The 12,374-nt window shown below is 45.8% G+C and overlaps 1 protein-coding gene across 4 annotated transcripts in view; it reads left to right on the top strand.

The window, feature by feature from the left end:
- LOC119971203 (zinc finger protein 821) overlaps nucleotides 1–11,206 on the top strand; it is a 41,410-nt gene extending 30,204 nt beyond the window's left edge. For all 4 annotated transcript variants that reach the window (XM_038806426.1, XM_038806428.1, XM_038806429.1 and 1 more), the window contains 2 exons: nucleotides 5,098–5,261; nucleotides 6,892–11,206. In XM_038806426.1, coding sequence (XP_038662354.1) covers nucleotides 5,098–5,261; nucleotides 6,892–7,459 — 732 coding nt within the window. In that variant the 3' untranslated portion in view covers nucleotides 7,460–11,206. The remainder of the gene's footprint in view (nucleotides 1–5,097; nucleotides 5,262–6,891) is intronic.
- The last annotated feature ends 1,168 nt before the right edge of the window (nucleotides 11,207–12,374 follow it).

Raw genomic sequence — 12,374 nt, 5'->3', positions numbered from 1 at the left:
TCCAGTTCCCCCAGGCCCGCAAACCTCCCGCCAATAAACAGGTCCCTCAATTTGCTGATGCCCGCCCTTTGCCACCCCCTGAATCCCCCATCCGTGTTCCCCGGGATGAACCGATGGTTGCCACACAGTGGAGCCTCCATCGAGCCCCCTGTTTTCCCCCCCGATGCCGTCTCCATTGTTCCCAGATTCTTAGGGTCGCTGCCACCACCGGGCTCGTGGTAAACCTCTTAGGGGAGAGCGGCAACGGTGCCGTTACCATGGCACCCAGGCTCGTACCTCTACATGACGCCATCTCCATTCTTTTCCACGCCGCCCCTCCCCCCTCCATCACCCATTTACACACCATTGACACATTGGCTGCCCAATAGTACCCCAGAAGGTTGGGCAGTGCCAGCCCACCTCCATCCCTTCCTCGCTCCAGGAACACCCTCCTCACTCTCGGAGTCCCATGTGCCCACACAAAACTCAGAATACTGCTAGTCACTCTCCTAAAGAAGGCCCTGGGGATAAATATGGGCAGGCACTGAAAAAGGAACAAGAACCTCGGAAGCACTGTCATTTTGACGGACTGCACCCTCCCCGCCAACGACAATGGCAGCATGTCCCACCTCCTGAACTCCTCCTCCATCTGATCTACCAGCCTGGTAAAGTTATGCTTGTGGAGAGTCCCCCAGTCCCTGGCCACTTGCACCCCCAGGTACCTAAAGCTCTCCCCTGCCCGCCTAAGCGGAAGCCTACCAATTCCTTCCTCCTGGTCTCCAGGGTGCACCACAAACACCTCGCTCTTGCCTAAGTTTAATTTATAACCTGAGAAGGTCCCAAACTCGGCTAGTAACTCCATCACTCCCGGCATCCCTCCCACCGGGTCCGCCACATACAGTAACAGGTCGTCGGCATACAACGACACCCTATGTTCCTCTCCACCTCGCACCAAGCCTCTCCACCTCTCTGAATCTCTCAATGCCATCGCCAGCGGCTCGATTGCCAGTGCAAACAACAAGGGGGACAGGGGGCAACCCTTCCTGGTCCCTCGGTAAAGCCGGAAGTACTCCGACCTCCTCCTATTCGTGGCCACGCACGCCATCGGGGCCTCATATAGCAGCCTCACCCATCTAATAAACCCTTCACCAAATCCAAACCTCCCCAACACCTCCCATAGGTACCCCCACTCCACTCTATCGAAGGCCTTCTCCGCATCCAGTGCCACCACTATCTCTGCCTCCCCCTCAATCGCCGGCATCATAATGACATTCAGCAATCTCCGCACATTCGTGTTCAGCTGCCTTCCCTTCACAAAACCTGTCTGGTCCTCGTGCACAACCCCTGGCACACAGTCCTCTATCCTGGTGGCCAGGATTTTTGCCAGCACCTTAGCGTCCACGTTGAGGAGAGATATGGGCCTGTATGAACCACACTGCTGGGGGTCCTTGTCCTTCTTTAAAATTAACGAGATCAGCGCCCGTGACATCGTCGGGGGCAAAGTCCCCCCCTCCCACGCTTCATTGAGTGTTCGCACCAGCAAGGGGCCCACTAGATCCACAAACTTTTTATAAAATTCCACCGGGAACCCATCCGGCCCCGGTGCCTTCCCTGACTGCATCTGCCCGATCCCCTTAACTAGCTCCTCCAGCTCAATCGGCGCACCCAACCCCTCCACCTTCTCCTCCTGCACCTTCGGGAAAGAAAGCCCGTCCAGGAACCTCCCCATTCCCCTCCTCTCCCCCGTTGGCTCCGACCGGTACAGTTCCCCGTAAAAATCCTTGAAGACCTCATTCACCTCTACCCCCTTCCGCACCACATTCCCACTCTTATCTCTCACTCCAGCAATCTCCTTAGCCGCATCCCGCTTACGCAGCTGATGAGCCAGCATCCTACTCGCCTTTTCACCATGTTCGTACACTGCCCCTTGTGCCTTCCTCCACTGTGCCTCCGCCTTTCTAGTGGTCAGCAAATCAAATTTAGCCTGCAGGCTGCGCCTCTCCCCCAACAGTCCCTCCTCTGGTGCCTCTGCATACCTCCTGTCCACCTCCAGCATCTTTCCCACCAGTCTATCCCTCTCACTCCTCTCGCTCCTCTCCCTGTGTGCCCGGATGGATATCAGCTCCCCACGAATTACTGCCTTCAGGGCTTCCCAGACCATCCCCACCTGAACCTCCCCCGTATCATTCACCTCAAGGTACCCCTCAATACTTGCCCGGACCCTCCTACACACCTCCTCCTCCGCCAACAACCCCACATCCAACCGCCACAACGGACGTTGGTCTCGCACCTCTCCCATCTCCAACTCTATCCAATGCGGAGCGTGGTCGGAGATTGCAATGGCCGAATACTCGGCCTCCTCCACTCTCGGAATCAGTCCCCTACTCACCACGAAGAAATCTATCCGAGAGTAGACCCTATGTACGTGGGAGAAGAAAGAATACTCGCGTGCCCTCGGCCTCACAAACCTCCATGGATCCACTCCACCCATCTGATCCATAAACCCTCTCAGTACCTTGGCCGCCGCCGGCCTCCTACCCGTCCTAGAGCTGGACCGATCCAGTGAAGGATCCAACACCGTATTAAAGTCCCCCCCCTATGATCAGACCTCCCGCCTCCAGATCCGGGATCCGTCCCAACATACGCCTCATAAAGCCCGCATCGTCCCACTTTGGGGCATACACACTAGCCAGTACCACCTTCTCTCCTTGTAGCCTGCCCCTAACCATCACATACCTACCCCCCTTATCCGCCACCACCTCCGATGCCTCAGACGACACATTTTTCCCCACCAGAATCGCCACTCCCCGGTTCCTCACATCCAACCCCGAGTGGAAAACCTGCCCCACCCATCCCTTCCTCAGGCAGACCTGGTCCGCCACCCTCAGGTGGGTCTCCTGAAGCATTGCCACATCCGCCTTTAGCCCCTTCAGGTGAGCCAGTACCCTCGACCGCTTCACCGGCCCATTCAACCCTCTCACATTCCAGGTGACCAACCGGATCAGAGGGCGTCCCGCCCCCCTCCCCCGTCGACTAGCCATAGCCCGTCGACTGCCTGCCCCAGGCCAGCACCCCCTGCTCGACCCCGTCCCCATAGCGACAACCCCTCACCTCTGTCCCCCCAGCCCCCACCAGCTCCTTCTTGACCCTACCAGCAGCAACCCGGTATTCCCCTTTCCCCCCCTCCCTTCCCCCCCAGGCTAGGAACCCTCCCAGCCGCGGACCGTCCTCCATTGTACTTCCGTGGGTCAGCTAACTTCTGCTGACCCCGGAAACTCCCGCCAATAGCCCGACCCCTCCCGAAGTGGGATCATCCCCCAATCTATCCCTCCTCCTGACACCGCTCCAGCGCGGGGAAGAACCAGTTAAGGCCCCGCCTCCCCCGTCACCATCTCCACCCCCCAGCCCCGCAGCACGGGAAACCAGAGGAAAGCCCGCGCTTTTGCACTGCCCCACCACACCCTTCTGACGCAGCTCCCAAATATCAGCCCCACTCCATACCCCCACTCCGGCATAGAATACAACATACCCCCCCGACCCTCCCCTCAAGATACACAGCCCAAACAATGTCCCACAGCACAAAAACAAAAACATAGCAGAACAACCCCTCCGTAAATAACCATATCAAAATTGCAAAAGTACTAAAACAAGAAGAAAACAACAGAAGAAAAAGAGAACACAGCAACAGCAGAATCCAGCACTAATATCTTACAGCCGACCTCGCAACCCCCAACCCCTAGTTCAAGTCCAGTTTCTCCGTCCGCACGAAGGCCCACGCCTCCTCCGGGGAATCAAAATAATAATGCCGGTCCGAATAAGTTACCCACAGGCGCGCGGGCGGCAACATTCCGAACTTTATCTTTTTTCTATAAAGCACGTCTTTCGTCCGATTAAATCCGGACCGCCGCTTAGCCACCTCCGCACTCCAGTCCTGGTAGATCCGTACTACCCCATTCTCCCAATTGCTGCTCTTCACCTTCTTGGCCCAGCGCAGCACGCACTCCCGATCACTGAACCGGTGGAACCTCACCAGCACCGCCCGCGGGGGTTCATCTTCCTTGGGCCTCCTGGCCAGCACCCTGTGCGCTCCCTCCAGCTCCAAGGGCAGATGGAGAGATCCGGCCCCCACTAGCGAATTCAGCATTACATCCACATAGGCTGTCAGATCCGATCCCTCCAGCCCCTCTGCAAGGCCCAAGATCCGCAAGTTTTTCCGCCTCATGCGGTGATCCAGCTCCTCAAAGCGTTCCTGCCACTTCTTGTGGAGTGCTTCGTGCCCCTCCACCTTACTCACGAGGACCACGGCCTCCTCCTCTCGTTCAATGGCCTGCGTCTGCAACTTCTTGATGGCAGCACCCTGGGTGGACTGAATCTCTGACAGCCTTCTGTTTGTTTCCTGCAGAGAGCTCAGTACTTCATCCTTCAATTCTTTAAAGCAGCGCAGGAGATCAATTTGTTGTTTCTGGGCCCAGAGTCTCCACCTCTCTGGAACTTTGTCAGTGGCCATCTTGGATCCCTTCCCCCGTTTTTTCTGAGGAGCTGCTGCTGTTTTTTCCACCTTTCCACTCCGAGTTCGAGTCATGGACTGCAGGGAAAGTCGTTCAGCACACCTTCCCCCACCGGGAGACGTCGAAAAATTTCCGTTTTGGGCTCTCAAAAGAGCCGAAAAATCTCTTTAAAACGGGAGCTTCCAAATGTGTGGCTTACTGATCCATCACAGCCACCGGAAGTCCAAAAATGTAACTTCCATGCTGTAGGCTGTGCTGCAATACATATGAACAGGTGAAATTGATTCTGACATGAGTCACCCAATGTGATGTTGCTGTTTAACCCCTATGCACATGTAATCCATGTATGTGTTTCCTTCCCTTTTGTTGTTCCGTTTAAATGTTCATCTGTTTTTTTTTCCCAGTTTGATTATGGGCCTGTACTTTAATTTCTATCTCATCTGTTCTCGCCACTGATGTTAAACTTGCTGAGTTTGTTTCCTGCATTTTCTGTTTCGTTCCAAATTTTACTTTCCTTGTTCTACATATTCTGAACGTTTGTGCATCTTGACTGCTTATGGTTAATACAAGGCTGTATTTGTGAAGTCATGTTTAATCATTGTAATTCTAGCACCATGTGGACATTGTTACCAAGGGGCTCATTTGCAGCATATGTGGGAGTACATTAAGCTGTAGAAGTTCACTGGATAAGCACATGTTGATCCATTCCAGCGAGAAACCATATCATTGTGCGGTGTGTGGGCAGTCACTCACAGGAAAGGATCACCTGAAGAGGTTAGTAATGACTGGGCTAATAGTGTCCAAAATTATTTATGAATGAATAGTGCAGCATCTTCAGCCAATGCATAATTAAATGTGAATATCCCACACGTCAGGTTAATTTCCATGTCATAATTTTCGTGAAAATAGCATCTTGCTTTTGGTCTGCCCAAGGTTTGGGAGCTTGCTGGAGTTTCCCATTAAACTTGCCACATAATGTTAAGAAGTGTTATCTGGGCAGCACAGTGGTTAGCACTGTTGTTTCACAGCTCCAGAGTCACAGATTCAATTTCCAGTTTGGGTCACTGTCTGTGCAGAGTCTGCACATTCTCCCCGTGTCTGCGTGGGTTTCCTCCAGGTGCTCCGGTTTTCTCCCAGTCTAAAGGTGTGCAGGTTAGGTGTTAGGTGGATTGGCCGTGCTAAATTGCCCTTGGTGTCCAAAAAGGTTAGGTGGGGTTATTGGGTTATGGGGATTTAACATAGAATTTAAATTAGAATTTACAGTGCAGAAGGAGGCCATTCGGCACATCGAGTCTGCACCGGCTCTTGGAAAGAGCACCTCACTTAAGCCCCACACCTCCACCCTATCCTCGTAACCCAACCTAACCTTTTTTGAACACCAAGGGTAATTTAGAATGACCAATCCACCTAACCAGCACATCTTTAGACTGTGGGAGGAAACCGGAGCACCCGGAGGAAACCCACGCACACACTGGGAGAATGTACAGGCAGTGACCCAAGCCGGGAATGTAACCTGGGACCCTGGAGCTCTGAAGCAACTGTGCTAACCACTGTGCTGCCCATAGGGTGAAGGCTTAAATAGAATGCTCTTTCCAAGGACCAGTGCAGACTCAGTGGGCTGAATGTTGCCCGGCCCTTGTGAAATGCCACTGGTTGTTGGTTAATTTGGGCTGTTCCCCTGTTAGCTTCTCGGTATCTCAATATCTACGAGATCTTCATTGAATTGCTGCCTTTACACACTAATTGCCAATTAGACTTTTTAATGTATGATGATTATTAATGCCTGCTAATTAAGCTCTTTTCCCAAAAAGTAGACAGTTCTCAGTTATGAATTTTTCCTAAGATATTTTAAAGAAAAGACAAATTAGATTTTTTAACCTCTGTCAATCCAATCTTTATCTTCTTTCTTTAATATCTTGTGTATCTGATTGGCATCAAATTTACCCTTATAAATTCCCCTCCATCTGTTTATTTCCCAAATCCTTAAACCTCATTAGTTGAGGCGATGATGTGTTGTCCCAATGTGCACTTATTTGCTTTCAATTTTTGAAACTTGTGTGCGCAATAGATTTGTTTTTGGAGCTGAAGGTTTCTGGAGAAACTCCACCTAATGGCAGATGTAGAGAGCATTAGAATTTCATAAAAGGTCATATAAATGCAAATTATTTCACTTTGCAGAATTTTTAAAAAAACCTACTATCTTAAGGTAGATACATTTAGTACAGAACATTAATGGAGCTGAAGTGCAAAATTAATCAGTATACCTTTAAAATTCCATTTCAGGACATAGACAGCTAAAGGGCTTAATTTAGATTTGCTGATTTAAAAGTGTTTTACCCTTCTTATTAAATATGAAAAGTCATTATATTCTGCTTAATTTTTGCTTGGAATGTTGAATTTCCAGTGTGAAGTTGTCAGACGGAAAATCTGATATCAATGATAACACTGAGAGGACCTCTGTATCTGAAGAAGCAGGACCATTCTGGAATACAGTGGTCGCTGCTGGGATGCTGTTTGTCTGCGAAACATGTATTGCTTACAGAAATCTTATTGAGGCTCAAGAGACTTCAGTCCATAAGTGGATGGTCCGAAGACAGAATGAGCCCCTACATGTTCGTTTGCAAAGACTAGAACGTGAACGGACTGCAAAAAGACTCAAACGTGCCAGCGAATCAGCAGCTGAAAGGGACATGCGGAGGCTGAGAGACCGTGAAGCCAAACGTCTTCAGAGAATGCAGGAGTCAGAAGACCAGAGGACGAGAAGGTTACAACGTGATCGGGAAGCTATGAGATTAAAAAGGGCTAACGAGACACCAGAAAAACGACAGGCAAGACTCGTACGCGAGAGAGAAGCAAAAAGAATAAAAAGACGTTTACAAAAATTAAACCCAAGTCTCTCGGTACATATTTCTCAGAAATCGACAGCAGAGACGAACTCATTCCAGCTTCATGTGGCTTGCCCCAATCTGTAAAATGAACACATAGTTATGAAAATTTGACTTTAGTTTCCCTTTTACTCCAAAGTGAAAACTATCCCAGGATTCCATTTAGACTTCTTTTGGTTCAAGCTCCAGGAAATAACAAAAGCCAGAAATATCATGTGATATGATTCTGATTTATATCGGAAATATGGTAATAATGCTGAATAAAATATATTATATGGTTGCTATAACTGTGACTTAACATAATCGGCAGGAACTCATATGAAACTGTAAAAGTTAGACTTTTGATGAGCTAGTGATCCCGAGTATTATGGAGGGCAGATGAATGGTGGAGCAGGCTAGATGGGCTGAATTGCCTAATTCTCCAATGTCTTGTGTTCAAATTTGTTACTTTGTTTAATTCTACAGCCTGGAATTATATTAAATTATTTTACTGCTGTTACAATCCCAGTTGGTGTTATAGCTGGATGGAAAGATCCCAGAATGGGAACCCTGACTAAAAAAACCTGGGGCTGGATTCTCCTAAAATGAGACTATGTCCCCCACGCCGGCGTAAAAACAGTCTCCCGAAATTCCTATAAAAACAGTTGAACTAATTCAATTGCCTGCAGGGGGCTAGCAGGGACCCGGAGTGATTCTCGCAACTGTAGCTGCGGATACGAGCCCCAGCACATCTGGTTCGGAGTCCGTGCAATAATGAGTCTCGTTAATCCACAAAGTCTCTTTTACGCAAACAAGATGACTGTGATAAGACCTACTCCTCCCTGAACCCAAATGAATGTCTGTGGATTTCTCAAAATCCACCCCAGCCCCGATGATTCTTGTACCGTGAGCCACTTCCATGTCTCACTTCTATGAGTGACTTTCAAATTCCACTTTCAAAAGTCACACTTTCAAATCTTTTATGCTTTCCCTTAGCAGCTTACATTCTGTAATCCAGACCAGGTTTTCCAAACAACATATTTAAACAAAACTTCCGCTCCACTTTTAACAGTGAGCCCAGTCCGGGATTTTACACCAACTCCTTTAGGATTTCTTACTGCTGTACAAACTACACACAATTGCTTTAATTCTCAATTCCAAGATTGTATTAAAATGGCATCAGACATTTGATTTACCTTTTTCGAAGGTTGCTGTTCCACTTTAAATCTGGTTACTGTAGTTGCCTCTTTAACTCACAACAGTTTGAATTCTTCTGAACAATACCTTGGTCTCTGTTCACTTAACTCCAGTCATCTTAAACATTCTTTCTGTCCAAATTGCCTGGTTATCTGGACTGTAACTTGTATTTGAGGAAGCCTGCCTCTTTACACCTCCTGTACTGTCCAGTCTGTCTTTGAGTTGAGAGATGTTCACTCCCTTGAGGTCCTGTTTCCCAAAAGCCAACAAATTCTACTCAAATGTAAAAGCTATTTATCCTTAAAAGGGCCTCCAGTTGCTTTATTCTTCATGCCATAACCCTCGCTAAGCACAATAGAATCACAGTTAGAATTGAAACCAAACCCGACACATACAGACACCTTTGTCCAGCATTAATCTAACTATAGGTTTTACCCTTCTAGGCACAGAAACGTTAAACCCGCTTAAAGCTCTAATGTTTACCAATACAAATATAAATCCCTTAAAACTACCTTTTTTTCCTAACACTGCACTTTTTATAGGAGTGTTGAATACTCAAATTTCATGCTAATTTCTCCCACTGAAAGACTTTGACAGGTGTATATCACAGTAAGATGACAAGGCGAATGAGATTTCAGCTCTAAGACAAACTTGATGGACATGATCTTAGCCAATGGGTAATATTTTGTGACTGACAATCATTTGGAACAGTGGGAAACTCGCACAGAAATGAAAGGCCTTGCATTAGTCTGTGTGATGAATTACTGATTTACTAACTGAGTTGTGGAAAGTGGTGATGACAACTCTTTAAATCCTTGATTACTGAACTGTAAATCAGTTGCAAATCCCACATTATACTATAGTTGAAATCGCCAACCTGATTGAATTGTATCTTTACAATACTTCAATCAGCTGCATACTCACATTAATGTTTTTAGTAGTTTCTTTCCCCCTACAAATGTTTTGATCTTGCGCATAAAGCTTGTTTCAGAGCCTAACAAGTTATGACTTTGAAAGTATTTTGGCATCTTGATGTCAATCTTTTGATTAAAAGTGATTCAGTGATCTTTTACTGCATCAGTAAATTAAATTATATAGTATAATTAATTCATATTTGAACTCTTAAGTGATTTTCAAGTACTGAACTTAATGGAGTTGTAGTGCTACAGAAATGTTTATTCTAAAAGCCAATTATATTGGTTTCATCCTCCGATATTTTTGGTTGTGTTACAGACATTTTGCCACATCCTTTATGGTTTTCCTGTATTACTATTTCTGGCGGAGAAAGGTGGAATGTCATTTCCACCTAATTTATAATTACCTGCATACTTGCACCCATAAAGGATTATAGTACATTATGTTCTGTTAGTTTGAATACGATTTTTTAGAATGTATGGGTTTTTAAGTAAATAACCTTTTTTATTGTCATGGCCAAAAAGCGCATATTACAGTTAAAGGAACTTATTTAAATATTTATTTTGAACTTCTTCCACTACCCCGGCATTGCAACTTTTTGTACCATGTTTTCTTTTCCCCAAAAATTACTACTTTGATTCAAAATGGAAGTTACTTGTGCCAATTCATCAGGAAAATACTCGAGATGGAAATTAGCTTAAAGTGTAAAATTATAATCAGTCTCTCGATCTGAGGATCACATCTTCAAAAGGATACAACAGCCTTCCAAGGATACACATTTTTCTTTTATTGAGAATGATTGCATCCATCGTAGTTCATTCAGTAGTAAAACATATAACAGTGCTGTCACAATATGTGGGCAAATATAGGTCCGGTTATGCCTCTGCACACTACAACCTTTCACCCACTACTTCCAATTAACTACCTGAACAAAAATTAACACTGTCCCTCGATCAACCCAATACCCTCCATCCATGGGTGAAGGTATGTGGCGTATGTGTTAACTCGCTCCAGAAAATGCATCAAAGAACTTTGAAAAGGTTTGCTCCATTTGTTCTTTTGGTCTCATAGGAACATGGGAATTAAGAGCAGAAGTAAGCAATTCAGCCCTTTGAGTTTTAAGTTTAAAGAAAGCTTCAATGACTTTCATGTCAAATGCATTCCAGATATATTTTGCACTTTCTTAAAACAATGGTGCACATAATCGGTGATCCGAATTGTGATATTGCTCTGGCTTTTAATGCATATAATGTTAATTTAACTTGGAATTTAATTTGTCTAGTGTGAGAGATAATGAGGAAAGTTGACCTAGGAAATTCCTTTGTTGGATGGACGCATTAAGAAGGCAGTCCTATTAATAGAATTCTAAATTGAATATTATAGTTTTTCATGCAAAAGAATACAGCTGTATAATTTTATCGTCAAGAGCCCATGTACTTGAAGATACTGTCTATAATGTACTTGGGTTCGGTAAAAATTATTAGCATTCTACATTTTTAAATTATCAATATAGCAGAGATAAAGGCGCCTCCAATCCTGTTGATAGTGACATTTCATGTACTTGGGGGACCCTTCAGTGAGGATTTCACTCTTGATTTATGTGTGGCCTAGTGAATATCAAGGCCCTACACCTAAATCCATATCCATCCCCCCACTGGGATTGCAGTTTGTCTAACGCATTAATATATGTCTGTATGAAATACAATTTTGGTGGAGAAAAATAAACGTGTGATATAATTGCCACAGGCCTTTGCAACTGTTTCAACCGGTCAACAATGGATCATTTTTTATTTAGCGATGCCGGTCTAGAAAAGATCTTTGAATAGATTCATTATTGAATTTGTGCTTTGCTTTTTACATTGAACAACTGCTTAGATGTAAAAAAATGTTACTGTGTCTTGACATAAAGGATATGTTGGAGGTTTATCTGTAAGGATTGGATTTTCATGTTTATAGAATCATAGAATTTACAGTGCAGAAGGAGGTCATTCGGGGTCTGCACTGGCCCTTTGAAAAAGCACCCTCCTTAAGCCCTCGCCTCCGCCGTGTACCCGTGAACCCAGTACCCTACCTAACGTTTCGGACACTTAAGGGGAAATTCAGCATAATCAATCCACCTAACCACATCTTTGGCCTGTGGGAGGAAACCGGAACACCCGGAGGAAATCCATGTAGACACTGGGAGAAAAGTACAAACTCCACACAGTCACCCGAGGCCGGAATTGAACCCGGCTCCCTGGAGCTGTGAGGCAACAGTGCTAACCCCTGTGCCACCGTGCCTTTAGTTTGGGTTAGTTTGCATTGTGTTTTCAGATCCATATAGGATTTTCATCACTGGAACATAATTATTTTGATTTTTCTAAATATTGCATCTTAGCCCGAGATGAAACTTGTCCACCTATGGGGGGGAAATAGTTTCAGAAACTTTTTGAACCATTGGAAACACTGGTAACTCCAATATAAGAATGATTGATTTTGTTCGCATTTCAATTTAAAATGCTACGTGTTTGCAGTGGACAATGGATATAGGTATATTCTGTAGTGGTGTACTGAACTATGCAGATCAGGAATATCCTAGGTCACAAAATAACATACTACAGATGCTGGAACTCTTGAAATAAAAGTAGGTAGATCTATCCCTGGCTTGCACTGAGTTAGCTAACGTCCACTAGTTTTAGCTAATAGTGATTGGTTGCCTTGCTTCTAACTAGAAAGGTGGAAACTTGGCTGAGAACATTGACTCTTGTTAATGCACCTTTGGAGACTGGGAAAGAACCAGATTAGACTCAGCCACAGTAAGATTGTATGCCTTTGTAGTGAACTGTCTTCTGCAAAAGTAGGAGCAAATGATGCCTGCTTACCGATGAAGTAAACTTTCTAATTGGTTTAATCCTTCCCTCATGATGGGTTG

This window comes from Scyliorhinus canicula, chromosome 9 (genome assembly GCF_902713615.1).
Source record: "Scyliorhinus canicula chromosome 9, sScyCan1.1, whole genome shotgun sequence".
NCBI classification, from domain to species: Eukaryota; Metazoa; Chordata; class Chondrichthyes; order Carcharhiniformes; family Scyliorhinidae; genus Scyliorhinus; species Scyliorhinus canicula.
The sequence above is the reverse complement of the archived record's forward strand: the minus strand, read 5'-3'. Positions and strand labels throughout refer to the sequence as shown.